Source organism: Lissotriton vulgaris, chromosome 7 (assembly GCF_964263255.1).
Source record: "Lissotriton vulgaris chromosome 7, aLisVul1.2, whole genome shotgun sequence".
Taxonomy (NCBI): Eukaryota; Metazoa; Chordata; class Amphibia; order Caudata; family Salamandridae; genus Lissotriton; species Lissotriton vulgaris.
Window position 1 is genome coordinate 867340447 of NC_141695.1, and position 18773 is coordinate 867359219.

At 46.4% G+C, this 18773-nt stretch overlaps 1 protein-coding gene across 4 annotated transcripts in view; it reads right to left on the reverse strand.

Annotated features, from left to right (window-relative positions):
* The window catches only part of GRIA1 (glutamate ionotropic receptor AMPA type subunit 1), a 527971-nt gene that overhangs the window by 184072 nt on the left and 325126 nt on the right, over positions 1 to 18773 (reverse strand). For all 4 annotated transcript variants that reach the window (XM_086931263.1, XM_086931261.1, XM_086931264.1 and 1 more), the window contains exons 7-8: positions 17556 to 17723; positions 15600 to 15704 (exon numbers count right to left, since the gene is read on the reverse strand). In XM_086931263.1, the coding sequence (XP_086787389.1) occupies positions 15600 to 15704; positions 17556 to 17723 (273 nt within the window). The remainder of the gene's footprint in view (positions 1 to 15599; positions 15705 to 17555; positions 17724 to 18773) is intronic.

Genomic DNA, 18773 nt, shown 5'->3' on the forward strand with positions numbered 1-18773 from the left:
CACCCGAGCGGGCCCTTCCCGATGGGGCCTTAAAGGAGGTTACACTTTGCAACCTCCGAAGAGATATCGGGAAGAGAGGTTTATGTTACAGGCTCTCTATGCAATTGACATCACCCCATTCGACTGCCACACACAGACACTGAAAGCCAGGGATGTTCGCCCTGTGTAGCAGGGAACACGGGAAGTGCAGAAAAAAATATTGCTCAGGTGTGTTCCAGTGTTGAAACAGCGAAGTTACAAGAGCCTCCAAAACTCAGCCTTTCTAAATTCTCTGGAGCAGTTCACGCGCAAAGCTAATCTACAGGGGAGGTGGGAGGCACAGGTAAATAACCAACACATTTCATAATTATTTTGGAAATTAAAGAAGCGCTCCAAAGGCTGATAAATTCAGCAAAAAACATGAAGAGCCTATGGTATGAACTTTCCATTTACAAAAAGTGTCACAAACTGAGTGCTGACTTTTTACAAAAGGAAACTATTTTTTTTAAGTGTCCTATGGTCTAACAGGTCCGTTCACAGAATTGCGAACCATAGTGCGTCGCTTTCAACTTAGCTCATAAGTATTTATGCAAATTGCAAATTGGATGCCATTATAGGGATGGTGGCCTGGTGGGGTCATCAGTCCACCATGTCCGTGATCACTTTTAACTAAAGTAAACAGTTTTTAATGCAGCCATTTTTTTTATGAAACAAGGCTGCAGATAGAAAAAAATCTTTTAACTTTTTTTAGGTTTGTTTGAGAGTTGGCATTGAACTCTTCAACCCCTGCCTACTCACAAGCAAACTTTTGTAAAACATTCACAAAGGCGAAGGGTCCCAAAGAGCCCCCAACTTTTTTTCAAATGTGTTACCACCCCAACTCAGTCGTCTGTAACTCTACAATATTTTGCAACTGGATTTCGATTGCAAAGCATAGATACATCACAGTAAAGAATCCCCATTCAGAAGGAATGCCAAAACACTTCTCTCACAAATAGTGATTTGTAATGCATTTCTAAACCCATTTTGTGGTTCACTTACTATTTCCCGAATTGTGAATGGGTTTAATGCATAACACAAATCCATTTTGCAGTCGCAAACCCTGTGATTTTGTGAACTGTAGGCTTTGTTACTACAAAATGGCTTTGTACATTTGACCTCAAATGACATAGCATGAGGCAGAATTCAGCAGTAGATGTTCTAGTCAAGAAAATGTTACAAATATGTCTGTGTCATAATATGGAGGAGATTGGAACAATTGCCATGATCCCCCTGGGAGCAAGGTGCAGGTTCCTGCAGGCCAACATATCTGGTTAATGGGCTGAATTATGTGGTGCTGATGGAACCTGGCTAGTGGACTTCTACAGTGGTGCCCAGGCTCTTGTTAAGATAATCGGTGAAATCCTAATACGACCAGTAACAGGAGTCACCTACGAAACCTGGATTACAAATTGTGTGGGAAACACACACTCCTGATGTTTTCACCATCCACATTTCAACAGGAAAACCTGGCAAAAAGTGCATGCGGAAAAAGTCCCCGGATGAGGGAAACACCTGTGATCATTGAAGCAGAAACTCCCATTCCCATAGTTACAGTTCGAGATTCTTTAGGGGGATTCCTCATTATTCTGCAGCAATCCTGCACTTTGCAATTGCTGTACCACGTGATATCAGTAATTCCAAGTAACAACCTTACTTCCGATTACTTTTTCCTCAGAAGAAACTTGATTTTAACCCCAGACTGAAGAATTATTCCTTGGACAGTCTTTCTCAAGTTGTAGATGATTTCCTTGTCACTTGAGCAGATGTAGAAACCTTTCTCCACTCCTCTCTCATTGAAGACTTTTAAAAACCTGCTTTATCTCTAGCTACTGGCATTGGTTTTTGTACTGTAAAGTGTGGCACTTTCCAGTCAGGGGACACAGCACCTCAATACAAGAGGTAGATGCACTTTGTTTGGCCCTTGACTTGCAGGGCAGCCGTTGCAACCAAAGGGAGACAGACGTGAGTGTCTCCTCAAAGTAACACCCCTCATGCTAGAAGCCTCCGCAGCAGCAGGCTATTGCTGGCCCTTGGTGTCCCAGATAAGCTAGTATTCAAGCACAGTGCGTTCATTGGGGTATGGGGGCCTAGCCCCCCTGCCTGCAGCTCCCTCGGTGTCTCTGAACTTAAGTAAACTGAATCAGTTTACTTAAGTTCAAAGACGCCGAGGGAGAACTGACAATCATGTCAGTCAGCATGACGTTGGACCGCCCACCCCTTCAGAGTCTGAAGAGGGTGGGTGGCCCGGCATCATGTTAACTGACATGATTGTCAGACCAGTGGGGGGCAACAGGCAGCAGCACAACACAAGTGCGCATGAGTGGGGACAGAGGGCGGATTTTTTGCCCGTGCCCAGTCATGCGCACTTGTGTTTTCATTTGTTTGCGCATGCCCATTAGGCGCCCTTCGGTCTCCTAATTAGTAGGCGGCAGAAGAAGAATAACCGTGCCCTAAGCCAATCCTGGCGCTGCTGGCAGCACCAGGATTGGCTGAGAGGGGTTGCCAGTCGCTCCAGTGCAGTTTGTGAAGGCGCCAAGCCAGGGGAGCAGAGGTGGCGCGGACCGACTGTGAGGTAAGTGCATTTTCCTTTTTATATTTAACTCCCCGCTTCCCCCCCACGTGCCACGACTGCCCTCCCACACGACCTCACTTTATCCCTGGGCGACCTCTCCTCCCAGTCCTGTCCCCCCACCGAGAGTATTGCGACTGCGAGCCGCGACAGAGTAGGACTGTAAAATAGTTAATAGCTTCCCCTCTAGGAAATATAATGACCCTTTGGCATGGGAAATTACAGTCCTTAGATTATTCAACAATTTGTGAAAAAAATAATCTGTGCTGTCATGTGTGTCAATTTGAACAAAAAGCATAGCCGTGCTCTGGTGTGTCGCAACACCATTGCATTTGCACATTCCAGAGTGCATCCCGCACTGTGTTCCTCCAAGAGGCTGGCTGTTTGCCTCCGAAGGGTCCGCATCAGAAAAGAACCATACAGTTCCAACCAGACCGGCTCGCGCCCACCACCGTCCCCACAAATTCTTCAGGACTTGACACGTTATTTTTTATACAGATTGGATTGGGGCGAGGAGAGCTCTTGCCTCCAAATCTGGGCTGAAAGAGAGCCACGTTTTCGGCTGTCTGAAAAACCCGCCCTCTGTGACCAATGGGTATAGGTCATTCCATTCTTATTTTAATTAAACGAGTTTCTTAAATTCCATTCCGTGCGCGCGTTTTGTGGGTTATTCTGTCCGATTTTGCTCAAAAGGCAGGGGAGACGCAGTGTGAGTGATTGTCAGATTATGAGAACCCGCTCATTAATGCACATTTTGAGGAACTTACAGATACAAGGCATTATATACTAACCCTATGCACGTGCCCACAGAAGCACCCACAATATCTCATAGGGAAACCTCAACAGGAACTGAAATATTTTGCAAGCAGGCGGCCTAAGTAACATAACGTGTATTTGTGAAGCACACGTTTACCTAAGGGCATCTTGACACCGAACAGAAGATGTTTATTGTCACCCAACGGTCCTCGTTTTATCGACCTCAGAAGGATGAAAGACTGAGTGGGCCAACCTAGATTTGAACCTGTAACCATGAGAACAACAAGACAACATGCCCTTACAGTGGACACATTAGTCCACTAAGCCACCAGACTTAACAAGTACAATTGAAAAAGCACCCCTCTTACTCAAGTTTACATGCACATTCCAAGCACTGTTAAAGTGCGTGAAAAATAGGGCAGCATGAGGGCCCAGAAGGAGTTAATGTTGGTAGGAAGTTAGAGAGACATTAGCTGTAAGGTTTCAGTGTGGTGCTCTGATAGAATTGAGATACAGTGCCTCTGACTGTGTATTACTTTGCTTGCCTGTGTAATGGTGCCACAAAAGGCTGGTAGTATGGTCTTAGCAGTGTTGGTGTTGCTGGTACGTGGTACTGTGCGGGTATAGTGGCACTAGTAGTTAAGTGCTTGGATGCCATCGGTCGACCAGTTGGCACTATGTTTGTCACCACAAAGCTAGTGCCGGCTCCAGCAGTTCCTGCTTGCCCCGATGCTGACATAAGATACAGTGGCCATGGTCGTGTCCCCGGCATGCTGAGATGGTCCAGGCCTGGCACATACCTGCCTGCCTGTCTCTCCATCATCACCACGCAGCTGCAGGCCTTATTTATATCCATGTTGGATAGAACGAATTTCGTTGCGCGCACTGCATCGCATTTGGGGAGGCAGTGCACTTAACAAAATTCGTTTTATTTATTTAAATGTTCACTTACCTGTAAAACCCTGTAATCCATACATTACTATCCCCCACCCTGCCCCTCCCGTTCCCCACGTCATCGCCCTACAGGTACTCCCATTGCCAGCCGCGGCTGACAGTAAAACCCAATTGAATATATAGAAAGTGTACAGCAGTCCTGCATTTTCCACCACCTTGCTCAAGCAGTACACGTGAGAATGCGACTTGCTGCTGTCACTACTGCTACTGTACACTTTCTTTATATATTTCACCGCGACTTGAAAGCACCAGGCTGAAACCTTCAATGTTCTGCAAGTGATGAATATAAATCTTGTTGAGGCAGATTTGGCTTTTTTCCATAATTTCCATCTTGGTAGAGTGGCATTTGGGTAATAGTATAAGTATACTATAATTTATTGAAAGGGACTTAAGTCTAACATAAAGAGCTATAAATAAAAATACAAACAATTTTTTATTGCTGCTGTCCCATTGGAAGAAGGCAAAACGAATAGCATATCTGAAGAAAGATGACAAAGCAAGCCTGTAAGTGGCCTTTATGTACTTCATTGAGCATGTATTTAAGAACCACAACACATTATAAATCTTTCTTAGTACATTAGCACAGTATTTGACTTTGTAGCAGCTACTGATATACAGTGAAGGGACCTCGGTACACAAGGCGGTTGGATTCATGCATATAGGAGTAAACCGTCAGTTGTTACAGTAATTTTCTCTATATAGTTATGTCAATACCTAGTAGCAAAATGAATTTAGTATGATTGAAGTGACTCACTTGCTTACTTTGTATACTGAGTGGTGAGCAAGTTAAACAATTAACGTTTATTACGCATTCAAAAAGATCAAACATGCTTTGTGTTTGCCACTCCCTGGCTACTGTGGCAACTGATTGAGGCATACAGTCACAATGGCCTTATTAAGCTTATTACTTCCTCAAATTTGTGTGAAAAGGCACCATTTACCCACTCTTTTTTCAAAAGGTTCTCGGGTGAGAATCCCGATCCACCCATATGGCGGTCGCGCTGGCAAGCTGAGCTCGCTTGCCACGGGTCACTCATCCAGAACTTTTAGGCACCACGGCTTTTAAATGTCACCAGCCGCCACTGCTAGTATTAGGTTGGGAGCAGTCTGGAGAGAGCTGCTGTCCTTTTTGTACAATCTGCCCTTCACCATTATCAAGTTTTCACGACTTTAAAGAAGGTACAGCGAGCCTGACAGTCTCACTGGTGGCAAGGTACTTGTTGGACATTGGGTTACTGGTTGAGGCGGGTGAAACTGCAAACACAATTCTTCTCAGGGTGAAACAAAAGCAAGCCCCAAATTAACCTGTGCTTAGCCCTGTGGTAGCTTTGCACGGAGCAGGCAGGCATAATTTAGAGGCAATGTGTAAAGTATTTATGCAGCATTTCAAGCAGTTATAAAGTGAAAACACACCACAAAAAAAATAATCCTCACCAATTTAGAACAAAAGAGTCACATTTAATAAATGATTTGACACTAAAACGACAAAAATCTCATTATTAAAACAAGACATACACAATTTTAAAGGTTTTGTAGAAACCAAGCGCTAAGAAGCAAACGGCGCCTACTGCGGTTATCTGGTCATTGTAGACAGGGCCCAAGTCACAAGTTCAGGCCCACCATGACGGACTGAAGGCTGATACAGGACTGTGTTCAGGCTGCTGAAAAGTAACTTGCAGCCTGAGTGTCGATGTATGAGGTCCTGTTGTTGAGCTATGCAGGCCAGCGTCAAGGTGCCATCACGTGAGGATTTGATGTGAGATCTGGCATCGAGATGCATTGCATAGCAGTGGAGTTGAGGACCCATTAATGGGAGCTTGAGCTTCGACGCATCGGACCAGGGACAAGATGTATTATGCCTGGCTGGTGTCGGGCTGCGTCAGCATAGAAGAAGCTGCCAGGGCTTGCGAGGAATTGTGCTGAGATGCATTGGCATCAAAGACGAGCTGTGTCGTGCTGGGCTGGAGTCATCGATGGGCTGCGTCATCCTGGTCCAAGATGCATGAAGTTGCATCAATGTCAAAGAAGCCTGTTATGACCATGTGGCTTCAAAGGGGACCAGGCAACTGACCCTTGGAGATTTGTTGGAGTCAACCCATGCAGGCTGGGTTCAGCAGGGCATCTCACAGCAGCAGAAAAAGCCTGGTGCAGCAACAGCAGGCCTTGCACAGCAAAGCAGTCATTGGTCAGCAAAGCAGAATTTGGGCAGCAGGGAAAGCTTCACAGCTGAGCAGCCCTGGCAGACTCACACAGGTCCAGAAGTGATCTCAAGAGTTTGATCTAAGGGTCACACTATTTTTATCTGATGTCAGGCTTGAGGTGGGAGAAGCTTCTGGAGGTTTCCATCCACAAAGGTGTCTGGGATTTCCTTCTTCCATGCCGTGGCCCTAGCTTGTCTGGGGGCACAAAAGAGTAGTGGGAAACCCTTTCTGAGTGTGTGATGCAGAGTCTTTGTGATATGCCAGTATATTAGGTGACAGCTCTTCCCCTAATTCTAACAGAGATGGCCCACCCTGGCACCATCTATTCCCCGTTTGTATCACTAGCTGGGAGTAATACAGAAAGACCAACTGACAGCTACACCAAGTCATGTGACCCAGGATAGAGGCTGCACACACCAAATGTTTGGGACAAGAAAATACTAACTTTCTAAAAGTGTCATGTTTAGAATTGTGACTTAAAACCCATCTTTACCACTAAGAAAGATTTTATATTTTAATTCTTTAAACACCAAACTCAATATTCCTACCTGCTCGCAATTGAGGGTTTTCACTTATTAAATGTAATAAGGTACTCTGATGTTATCCTATGGGAGATGTAGGCCATCAATTTGGATTGCTCCAGTGCTCCAGCAATAGGTGTTTTGCAACTGAACAACCCCAATTATGCGCGTATGCAAAATGACAGAAATTAGACAAATTACACTACCATAACTGAAATTTCACCTGGGCCTATTGATAACTGTGGTAACTCTGCTGGCACAGATTCTTGCACTTGGTTAATAATAGTAGTAGCTCTGCTGGCACAGACTGGTTCTGGGATAATAATAGTGATAACTCTGCTGGCACAGCCTTTGGTGCTGGGATGATAATAGTGGTAGCTCTGCTGGCTCAGCCTCTTGAGTTAAGATGATAATAGATCTGCTAGCACAGCCTCTAATGCTGCAATGATAATAGAGGTAGCTCTGCTGGCAGAGCCTCCTGTGCTGGAATGAGACTAGTGGTAGCTCTGCTGGGACAGTGTCTAGCGCTGGGATGATAATAGTGGTAGCTCTTCTGGCAGAGCCTTTTGAGTTTGAATGATAATAGTGGTAGCTCTTCTGGTAGAGCCTCTTGGAATTGAATGATAATAGGGGTAGCTCTGCTGATAGCATGTCTTGTACAGTGATGAAGGTCCTGATAGCTCGGCAATTTAAGTCTCTTATCCGGCTACGGAGGTCCCGGTAACTCTGCTGAATGAATGTCTTGTACAGCCATGAAGATGCCGGTAGCTCTTCTGTTTGAGTCCCTTGTCCGGAAATCCGAGGTCCTGGTAGCTCTGCTGATGGAATGTCTTGTACAGTGATGATGCTCCCGGTAGCTCTCAGGGAACCAAAACCGGCCCTGGAAAAGTGCTCGGCCGGCCCCCCCAGGCAGGTTGGGGGTGCCGCCGAGCTCTTTGCCAGGTCCGGTTTTCGGGCGATTTTGTTACAGGGCCGATTTTGCAGCTAAGCTGCAAAAACGGCCCTGTAACAAAATCGCCCCCCAGGGGCCCAAAACTCGGCCACCACCCGTGCGGCGTACCAGGGGATTGCCTGGTGCCCGCTACGGCCAGTCCGAGCCTGGTAGCTCTGTTGTTTGAGTCCTTTGACCGGCAACAGAGGTCCTTGTAGCTCTGCTGATAGCAGGTCTTATACAGTGATAAAGGCCCGGTAGAGCTGCTGTTTGAGTCCCTTGACCTGTGACAGAGGTCCTGGTAGCTCTGCTGTTAGCATGTCTTGTACAGTGATGAAGGTCCCAGTAGCTCTGCTGTTTGAGTCCCTTGTCCGGGAACGGAGGTCCCGGTAGCTCTGCGGATAGCATTTCTTATGCTGGGATGAAGATCCCTGTAGCTCTGCTGATAGCATGTCTTATACAGTGATGAAGATCCCGGTAGCTCTGCTGATAGCATGTCTTATGCAGTGATGAAGATCCCGGTAGCTCTGCTGATAGCATGTCTTGTACAACGATGAAGGTCCCGGTAGCTCTGCTGATAGCATGTCTTGTACAGTGATGACAGTCCCGGTAGCTCTGCTGATAGTATGTCTTATGCAGTGATGAAGATCCCGGTAGCCCTGTTGATAGCATGTCTTGTACAGTGATGAAGATCCCGGTAGCTCTGCTGATAGAATGTCTTATGCTGTGATAAAGATCCCGGTAGCTCTGATGATAGCACGTCTTATGCAGTGATGAAGATCCCGGTAGCTCTGCTGATAGCATGTCTTATGCTGTGATGCAGATCCCGGTAGCTCTGCTGATAGCATGTCTTATGCTGTGATGAAGATCCCAGTAGCTCTGCTGATAGCATGTCTTATGCAGTGATGAAGATCCCCGTAGCTCTGCTGATAGCATGTCTTATGCAGTGATGAAGATCCCGTTAGCTCTGCTGATAGCATGTCTGATGCTGTGATGAAGGTCCCGGTAGCTCTGCTGATAGCATGTCTTATGCTGTGATGAAGATCCCAGTAGCTCCGCTGAAAGCATGTCTTATGCAGTGATGAAGATCCTGGTAGGTCTGCTGATAGCATGTCTTATGCAGTGATGAAGATCCTGGTAGCTCTGCTGGTAGCATGTCTTGTACAGTGATGAAGGTCCCAGCAGCTCTGCTGCTTGAGTCCCTTGTCCCGTAACAGAGGTCCGGTAGCTCTGCTGATAGCATGTCTTATGCTGTGATGAAGATCCCGGTAGCTCTGTTGATAGCATGTCTTATGCAGTGATGAAGATCCTGGTAGCTCTGCTGATAGCATGTCTTATGCAGTGATGAAGATCCTGGTAGCTCTGCTGATAGCATGTCTTGTACAGTGATGAAGGTCCCAGTAGCTCTGCTGATAGCATGTCTTGTACAGTGATGAAGGTCCCGGTAGCTCTGCTGATAGCATGTCTTGTACAGTGATGAAGGTCCCGGTAGCTCTGCTGATAGCATGTTTTGTACAGTGATGAAGGTCCTGGTAGCTCTGCTGATAGCATGTCTTATGCAGTGATGAAGATCCGGGTACCTCTGCTGATAGCATGTCTTGTACAGTGATGAAGATCCCGGTAGCTCTGCTGATAGCATGTCTTATGCTGTGATGAAGATCCCGGTAGCTCTGCTGATAGCATGTCTTATGCAGTGATGAAGATCCCGGTAGCTCTGCTGATAGCATGTCTTATGCAGTGATGACGATCCTGGTAGCTCTGCTGATAGCATGTCTTATGCTGTGATGAAGATCCCGGTAGCTCTGCTGATAGCATGTCTTATGTTGTGATGAAGATCCCGGTAGCTCTGCTGATAGCATGTTTTGTACAGTGATGAAGGTCCCGGTAGCTCTGCTGATAGCATGTCTTGTACAGTGATGAAGGTCCTGGTAGCTCTGCTGATAGCATGTCTTATGCAGTGATGAAGATCCCGGTAGCTCTGCTGATAGCCTTCTTATGCAGTGATGAAGATCCCGGTAGCTCTGCTGATAGCATGTCTTATGTTGTGATGAAGATCCCGGTAGCTCTGCTGATAGCATGTCTTGTACAGTGATGAAGGTCCCGGTAGCTCTGCTGATAGCATGTCTTGTACAGTGATGAAGGTCCCGGTAGCTCTGCTGATAGCATGTCTTATCCAGTGATGAAGATCCGGGTAGCTCTGCTGATAGCATGTCTTATGCTGTGATGAAGATCCCGGTAGCTCTGCTGATAGCATGTCTTATGCTGTGATGAAGATCCCGGTAGCTCTGCTGATAGCAAGTCTTATGCTGTGATGAAGATCCGGGTAGCTCTGCTGATAGCATGTCTTATGCTGTGATGAAGATGCCGGTAGCTCTGCTAATAGCATGTCTTATGCTGTGATGAAGATCCCAGTAGCTCTGCTGATAGCATGTCTTATGTTGTGATGAAGATCCCGGTAGCTCTGCTGATAGCATGTCTTATGCTGTGATGAAGGTCCCGGTAGCTCTGCTGATAGCATGTCTTGTACAGTGATGAAGGTCCCGGTAGCTCTGCTGATAGCATGTCTTGTACAGTGATGAAGGTCCCGGTAGCTCTGCTGATAGCATGTCTTATGCAATGATGAAGATCCGGGTAGCTCTGCTGATAGCATGTCTTATGCTGTGATGAAGATCCTGGTAGCTCTGCTGATAGCATGTCTTATGCTGTGATGAAGGTCCCGGTAGCTCTGCTGATAGCATGTCTTATGCTGTGATGAAGATCCCGGTAGCTCTGCTGATAGCATGTCTTATGCAGTGATGAAGGTCCCGGTAGCTCTGATGATAGCATGTCTTATGCAGTGATGAAGGTCCCGGTAGCTCTGCTGATAGCATGTCTTATGCAGTGATGAAGGTCCCGGAAGCTCTGCTGATAGCCTGTCTTATGCAGTGATGAAGGTCCCGGTAGCTCTGCTGATAGCCTGTCTTATGCAGTGATGAAGGTCCCGGTAGCTCTACTGATAGCATGTCTTATGCAGTGATGAAGATCCCGGTAGCTCTGCTGATAGCCTGTCTTATGTTGTGATGAAGGTCCCGGTAGCTCTGCTGATAGCATGTCTTATGCAGTGATGAAGGTCCCGGTAGCTCTGCTGATGGCATGTCTTATGCAGTGATGAAGGTCCCGGTAGCTCTGCTGATAGCCTGTCTTATGCAGTGATGAAGGTCCCGGTAGCTCTGCTGATAGCATGTCTTATGCTGGGATGAAGGTCCCGGTAGCTCTGCTGATAGCCTGTCTTATGCACTGATGAAGGTCCCGGTAGCTCTGCTGATAGCATGTCTTATGCAGTGATGAAGATCCCGGTAGCTCTGCTGATAGCCTGTCTTATGTTGTGATGAAGGTCCCGGTAGCTCTACTGATAGCATGTCTTATGCAGTGATGAAGGTCCCGGTAGCTCTGCTGATAGCATGTCTTATGCAGTGATGAAGGTCCCAGTAGCTCTGCTGATAGCATGTCTTATGCAGTGATGAAGGTCCCGGTAGCTCTGCTGATAGCCTGTCTTATGCAGTGATGAAGGTCCTGGTAGCTCTGCTGATAGCCTGTCTTATGCAGTGATGAAGGTCCCAGTAGCTCTGCTGATAGCATGTCTTATGCAGTGATGAAGGTCCCAGTAGCTCTGCTGATAGCCTGTCTTATGCAGTGATGAAGGTCCCGGTAGCTCTGCTGATAGCATGTCTTATGCTGTGATGAAGGTCCCGGTAGCTCTGCTGATAGCCCGTCTTATGCACTGATGAAGGTCCCGGTAGCTCTGCTGATAGCATGTCTTATGCAGTGATGAAGATCCCGGTAGCTCTGCTGATAGCCTGTCTTATGTTGTGATGAAGGTCCCGGTAGCTCTGCTGATAGCATGTCTTATGCAGTGATGAAGGTCCCGGTAGCTCTGCTGATAGCATGTCTTATGCAGTGATGAAGGTCCCAGTAGCTCTGCTGATAGCATGTCTTATGCAGTGATGAAGGTCCCGGTAGCTCTGCTGATAGCCTGTCTTATGCAGTGATGAAGGTCCCGGTAGCTCTGCTGATAGCCTGTCTTATGTAGTGATGAAGGTCCCGGTAGCTCTCCTGATAGCATGCCTTATGCAGTGATGAAGGTCCCGGTAGCTCTGCTGATAGCCTGTCTTATGCAGTGATGAAGGTCCCGGTAGCTCTGCCCTTCGACCCTCTGGTCCGAGAACGGCGGCCCCAGCAGCTCGACTGCCACCGTCTCTCGACCAGGCGCGGAGGCCACCATGGCCTCGCTGCTCGAGCTCCACGGACAGCTCGTCTGCCCAGACAGTCGAGCAGGATCAGTGCTCCTGTCCTGACTGTATCTGAAAACCTTATTGTGCAGACAGCACCCTTCATCCCAGGTTAGCGTTTCCGCCTGCGAGCCGACGAGAGCGCAGATAACACGGCCAGAGGGCTCTCGGTGCTTGTCAGGAGGGCCGGGGACTAGGGCGAGCTGACACCCGTCAAGATCCCCGTCAGCACAGACCGAAATAACCGCATGGATTCCTGGTGCCTTCCAAACCGCAAGTGGGCGAGAAATGAACCGCGCAAAGTGCGGAGTTATAGATTTCTATCAAGTATCTGAACCGCGTGTGTGGATCGGCTTATTCTGTGTGTATGTGTTTGTGTGTAGTCCTACTAATAATGTTGTCACTGTGAGCACACTACTGCGACTACTTCCAATAGTAAAAATGATATTTTTTGTCACACAAGTGACAGCAGTGAATAGCAGTGCCACAGCAGACCTACCAAGTGCTATGCATTTGAATGACTTCCACACACTAAAGACTGTGTAATATAGCAGGGTTTCAAACCCACAACCTTCCAGTTACCCACAAATAGCAGAAGTAACCGCATTTACACACTGGGACATGTCACTAGTCATGGGTGTGTGTGTGGTACACCCAGGGCCACTGGAGTTCTGTCCATCTGCGGCTGCAGCAGTGTCTGCATGATTATGGATGAGCTGCTTTTGCCACAGAATACATAACCTGCTGTACAGCCTGCACATTTTAGCAAAAAAACATGAATGTAGATGTGGAATGTGTAGCCCCACAGTGGAAGGCCCTTTGCAAAAAAATGACTGGTCAGTTTTCAGTAACCTATTTCTGTATGTGGGTGTTAAACTGGTTCTAATGAGGTGAAACCTTTGCTCAGCTAGTGTTAACGTGTACAAATGACAAAATAATGAGGAAATGTGATCACAACATTTTCCACATTACGCCACATCATCTGCTTTTTCTTGTAGAAGAATATAGTCAACACTGCCTCGTAATGCATAGGTCCAGTGTCCCTGGACATACCTCTCTTTTTATGTATTAATGCATGTATTTAGTAGATGTATTGAATCTGTGCACGTAGGTGTGTTTGGTTGTAGAAAGTGGTATGATTCCAATAAGTTTGTCTGTGATTTTTGGGTTGATATGTGTGCCAGTGGTTTGCCATTCCCTATTGTGCAAGGTTCACCTGTACCACATGTCACTGTTTATTGAGTATGCATCATATATATGTCTCTGTTTATTAATGCATGTATTCAGTGAGTTTAATGAACCTATGTGTATTGTTTGTTGGGAAAAGTTACAATGCATCCGGTGAGTTGCTGTGTGTTTATGCATGATTTATCTGTTTGCAAGTGTTATGCAACTCTGTGCATTATCTGTGTTGCATATGTGTATCAGTCAAATGTTTAGGTTTGGCTTGTATTATTAGTGTCTGTCTGTGATTGCATGTTTAATTTGTGGTATATTTAGTAAATGAATGTATGTGTAGCCCATCTACTGTACATATATGGGATTACTATGTATGTGTGTTCATGAATAAGTGCACTGACCTTTGTACATAGTCATTGATGCACCCAGTGTATTTGTGAATATGTATGTGTGTGCATTGTCTACATGTTATATTGGTGTATGTATTCTTTATCTGAATATCTCTGTCCGAGTTGGGTGTAATGTATGTATATGCGCATGCAATGTTCATTATCTGAGTTATTTCTAGTGTCTCTGCAATTTCTCTAAAAACCTGTGGACCTGTGTTGGTTCCCCTCAGGTATCTGTCGTCACAGTGCTAAGGGCTGTGTGTCGAATATGTGGTCTCAGAAAACCGTCTGCGGACTACTGAGAACCTTCGGGGACCATTTCAATTAGCCTGGCTCCTGCTCCAAGGATAAGTTTCAGGTAGCTGATTCCTGTCTGAGATGGCATGGTGGGTAAAAGACAATGGACTGGATTGCAGCCCAGAGTAATTAGGATTAATGCAAGCACTCCACTTCTCATCTTTGCTTCCTCAGTATGATTTTCTAAGAGCAACAAGTATGCACAGACATGGGTTGTGTGGCCACCATGCCATAATACTGAAACTGTGCTGTGCTGACGTGGTCTAAATAGGCCAAAACGAGTCTGTGGTTGCTTGCGTTCTCTTTCAAAGGAGACTTGGTACGGCAGTTTGGGCTGGACTGTCCATGTTGGAGAAGGACCAAGGCTGACGTGCATGACATTTGCTTAAAAGTGTAGCAGACCTTTTAATCCATAGGCCTCTCACCCTTGGCACGGTAATTGGGGCTGAGCAATATTCAGCAAAAATTTATGTAGAGTAATTACTTTGTGCAATTCATATTTTTTATTTCACTGTTCAATTTCTTAATTTCATCCACATATGTTTTCATTCACATATTGCGATCCATTTTCAAACATTTTTATATGGTTACAATGCATTTCGGTGCACCTTGCACCTTCATCAGGGAAAATCTCGCGAGTAGTTCTAACGCGGCATTTTTTCTCCTCTTAGTGTTTGTTCGGTCTGTGTTACAAAACCGGCTCGTACCGGTTTTGTAACATAGACATGCACATATGTATATACTCTCATAAAATACACAAGAAGTTTATTTATGTATTCATTTACACACCACAACTTACACACAGAAAGCCTAAAACATGAATATTGCAAACTTCATTACAATCAATGTGAGTCTACAGGTTTAAAAGAAAAGAGAAAATGGGATCTTCATCCAGACCCTGCATGTTCTACGAACTTATGATGTGCAGGGTGTTTTCTGATGGGATGAGGCAAAGTGAGGTTTGCGTGTATAGGGTCAAATTCTCAACCAGTTGTAGTTGAGAGAGGTGGTGTTAGTAGGCAAAAGGCTTCAAGTTAATATTCTCCTGGTGGAGAAACAAGTTATTTGCAAAAAGGGTTGATATATGGAGTTTTTCCTGGTAATTTGAAGATATAGTTGAAAGAGGTAGAGTTTGTAATGAGCTGTGGTTGACAACAAAAGGAGGGATTGCTGATTCACAATATGCACTCTTTAGGAGTGCTTAGATTGAGTGCAGGGAGTTACTAAGAGTTCCCGCTAATAGTTTAAGGATGAGCTACAAAAAGTTATAAAGCTCTCTTTCTAGTGGTTGGTGAGAATAATCAGAATAAGCTTCCTCAAGTTGTGGGAGGCCTAATTGTTATACATTATTCTGTGCTCCCCTAGTGGTGGTAGGAGGTGTTACATTGTTTAATAATGGATTCATTCCAGTGTTGGGAGGCCTGAAGGTAGTGGGGACTCCATGTACTCCAGAAGAATGTGATTGTGTGTCATGACATAGGGATGACAGAGTCTATCTAACGTCACATCTTACCTTTCGGATGCCTTCATGCTTCAGTTCGATCACATGCAGGGTGTAATTTGTCCGACGCCCCTTCTCATTGAACTGGATGTTTCCCGTCAGCCCCTCGAAGCGCACCTGTTGAAAAGAAAGTAACACCTGTTGGATATGCGGGCAAACCTCAGAAGTGGAGCCACTGCTAGCTTCACATTAGCAGATCTCCCAGCATCCCAAAGAAAACACACCTTGTACGGCTGTGTACACTTGAATGGGAAGTGCAGATACTTCCCTGTTGGATCCTTAAACTCTGCTAAGGACCAGTACAAGCACTGCCCTTAATGGCTGATAGGACACTTAAAGGTACTGTACAAGGACTTAGCTGGAGAAGTGCAGTCACTCTTAAAGAGACAGGTGCTTCTCAGCAGGGTTCTAGGCCACCTTAAATGCACAACACCTGCACGTATTTGAATGTCTGCACAGACTTTTATATGGTAGTGGAAGCACATCCTTATCTTTGCACCCTCTCGTGCACTGCTAATGACAGTACTGGTACTCCTCTGCAGGACTTAAAGTGACAATAGCTCTCGTCAAAAGCAGGACCCAATGCCCTTTAATTAAGCAGTACAAGCATTTAACCAAATCATGTACCACACTATGTATGTGCATTTAAACTATTACTCAAGGCTTTTGATATAACTTATCCTTTTGAGGAGTGCTGCCCCTGCACACTCTTTGCAGGTCAGGAATCACAACAATCAGTATCAGTGAACAGTCCAGCATAAGCGCTTGTCCACTGGCAGCTCATAGGTTTGCACATAGGGGGAGGACACAGGCGGGCACACACTGGCACAGTCACTTCCACTCCCTCTCACAAACATACACATATTCTCTCCCACCTAAACACAGGCACACTCGCTCACAACCACCATTCACAAGGACGTACATGCACACACTTTCACACACCCATCCACCCACACATAAATACACATACATTCATACATAGATAGACACACACAAACATTGAAAAAGCACTTACCAGGCTGTGGCGGTTGTGTCACAGGACCAGTGGGTGGTGGGAGAGGAAGTACGAAGGCACTGGAAGGCCCTGAAGGCTTCGCAGGAGGATGGGAAAAAAAGAAGATTCCACCCACCTCCAGTCATTGGCTGACTCTGTCATGGGTCAGCCAATGGGAGGAGGTCCTTCCCTGACTCCTTGCAAAGTAGAGTGGGGTCAGTGAGACTTGCTTACTGCACTCCACTATGTGATGAGGTATCAGTGATAGACAGTCAGCCATAGGAACTTCAGGGCTTAAACCGGAAGCACCCGGGTGGGGGACTTTATTGGTGTTACTGCCACTTGTCATGTGAGGGAGGACCCCCAGGGCTTTGCTGGGCTGAGAACGTCGATGCCATCTGGGCTGTGAAACCTTCATCTTGGCAATGCTTGGCTCAGGCTGCCAGGCACCTGCACATTAGTGCATGTAAAGCACCCATATGCCTGACCCTAACATGGAGAGTGTAAGTCAGACTGACCTTTGCTCAGCTTGACAAACACTTATCATGCTTTTGAAAATGGGGTGATGGAGCCCCATCTCTCATAATGACCTGCGACCCCTGCATGTCTTGCAAAGTGCACAGTATGGAACAATGGACCCCACATGGAAGCTGATCAAAATAATCACTGCACACCAGGGTCTAAAATAACACCCGTTCAATTTAAGGAATCGGGAAGGAAACCATTAATGCAGCAGCGAAGAAAAGCACATTTGACAGATCAGCTGACACCTGATGAAGGATTTCTGAAATATATATTGCTGGTCTTGCGAATACAGAACATGGAAACAAATATCACATCGGTGTGCTGTGGAAACTTCTAAAGTAACAGTTACAGAAGAAATGCAAAGTCTATTGAAGGGCTGGCTTCTCCAGGGGAGGGGTTGGATGAGAAATGCGCGGGGGCTCGTTCAGCTAGCGCCGTGATGCCCTTACCTGTTGGAGCGCCCGCTGGATGTCGATGCCTTGCCCCCAGGGTACAGCGGGGTTGGCGAGACAGTCCCCTGCATTCCCCCGCCGGGAGATGTCGATTCGCTGCTTCCGGAGGTTTTGAAAGGCCTCGGCCATCACTCGAACCCCGTCGTAGGTCAGCGCGGATGTGTACTGCAGACGAAAAGAAGTGCAGGAAGATGTCACAAAGTGTATCGCACAGACCACCAATAAGAAACCAGCAAGGCGCCTCGAGCCATGCAAAGCCTGCGAGGTAATGAATGAACGACCCTCCATGAGTCTGGGAGGCCACGCGGGTGACTCCTTCAAGGTGTATGTGTTCAATAATAGAGTGAATGAATGAATGAGTTAGACCAAATTGAGTAGCATTATTCTGCTGATGTGTAGAATGAGTGTGTAAGGGCAATCATACAAGGGAAAAGATTTCACTCCATTTACGTTTAGGAGTGCAGTAATAGAGCGATAGGTTCGTTTCCATGGACGTGTACGAAGCTAGTGATTGGGGGTGGGTGAAATTAAATATTTTGCGGGAAGGCAAGAAGTACAGAACTCTTACATTTTGCCTCACCTTCTCTTAAGTAGGAAAGCTGGGACACTGTATTTTGGCTTCCAGCCATGCCCCGCCCACTGGGAAAGCATCGCTCATTTCTGATTCCCCCAACGTACGAAACCTGAACCAGGTAGCGTACTCCAAGTATGGAACACACTAAGGTGGCACAGGATTGGCTGATGCGTACCTGCTTGCTTATTCGCTTAGAGGGGGTGGGGTGTCCCTATCCAGAGTGTGGTGGCTCCACTAGCGGCCTGGGCAGTTAAAAAATGGTGGTAGGATGAGTGTGAATTCACAAGTGTGAGGTGAGGGATAGTGAGAGTGTCAGTTGGACTTCATTAAAGTTCATGATACACGTGGAATGAATGACACTATTAAAGCGTGAGAGGGCATTGGTGGCGGTCGAGTAAGAGTCGAGTCACGTGCCCATGGCCACAGCTTTGAGGATAAACTATAGGTACCACTACAAATGGAGTCCGTGTATTTGGATGGGGCCACATTCTGATGGAAGTACATTTTGATGGCTCACTCGTGTGCAGTTTATAAGCAGGCTTGCAGCAGCCCAACCATCAGCACTCTTTGGGTCTAGTAATCAGACTCAGGTTCTATTTGCTGAGGCCCATGTCTTACAGGTGGGTCTTTGCTCAGTGTGT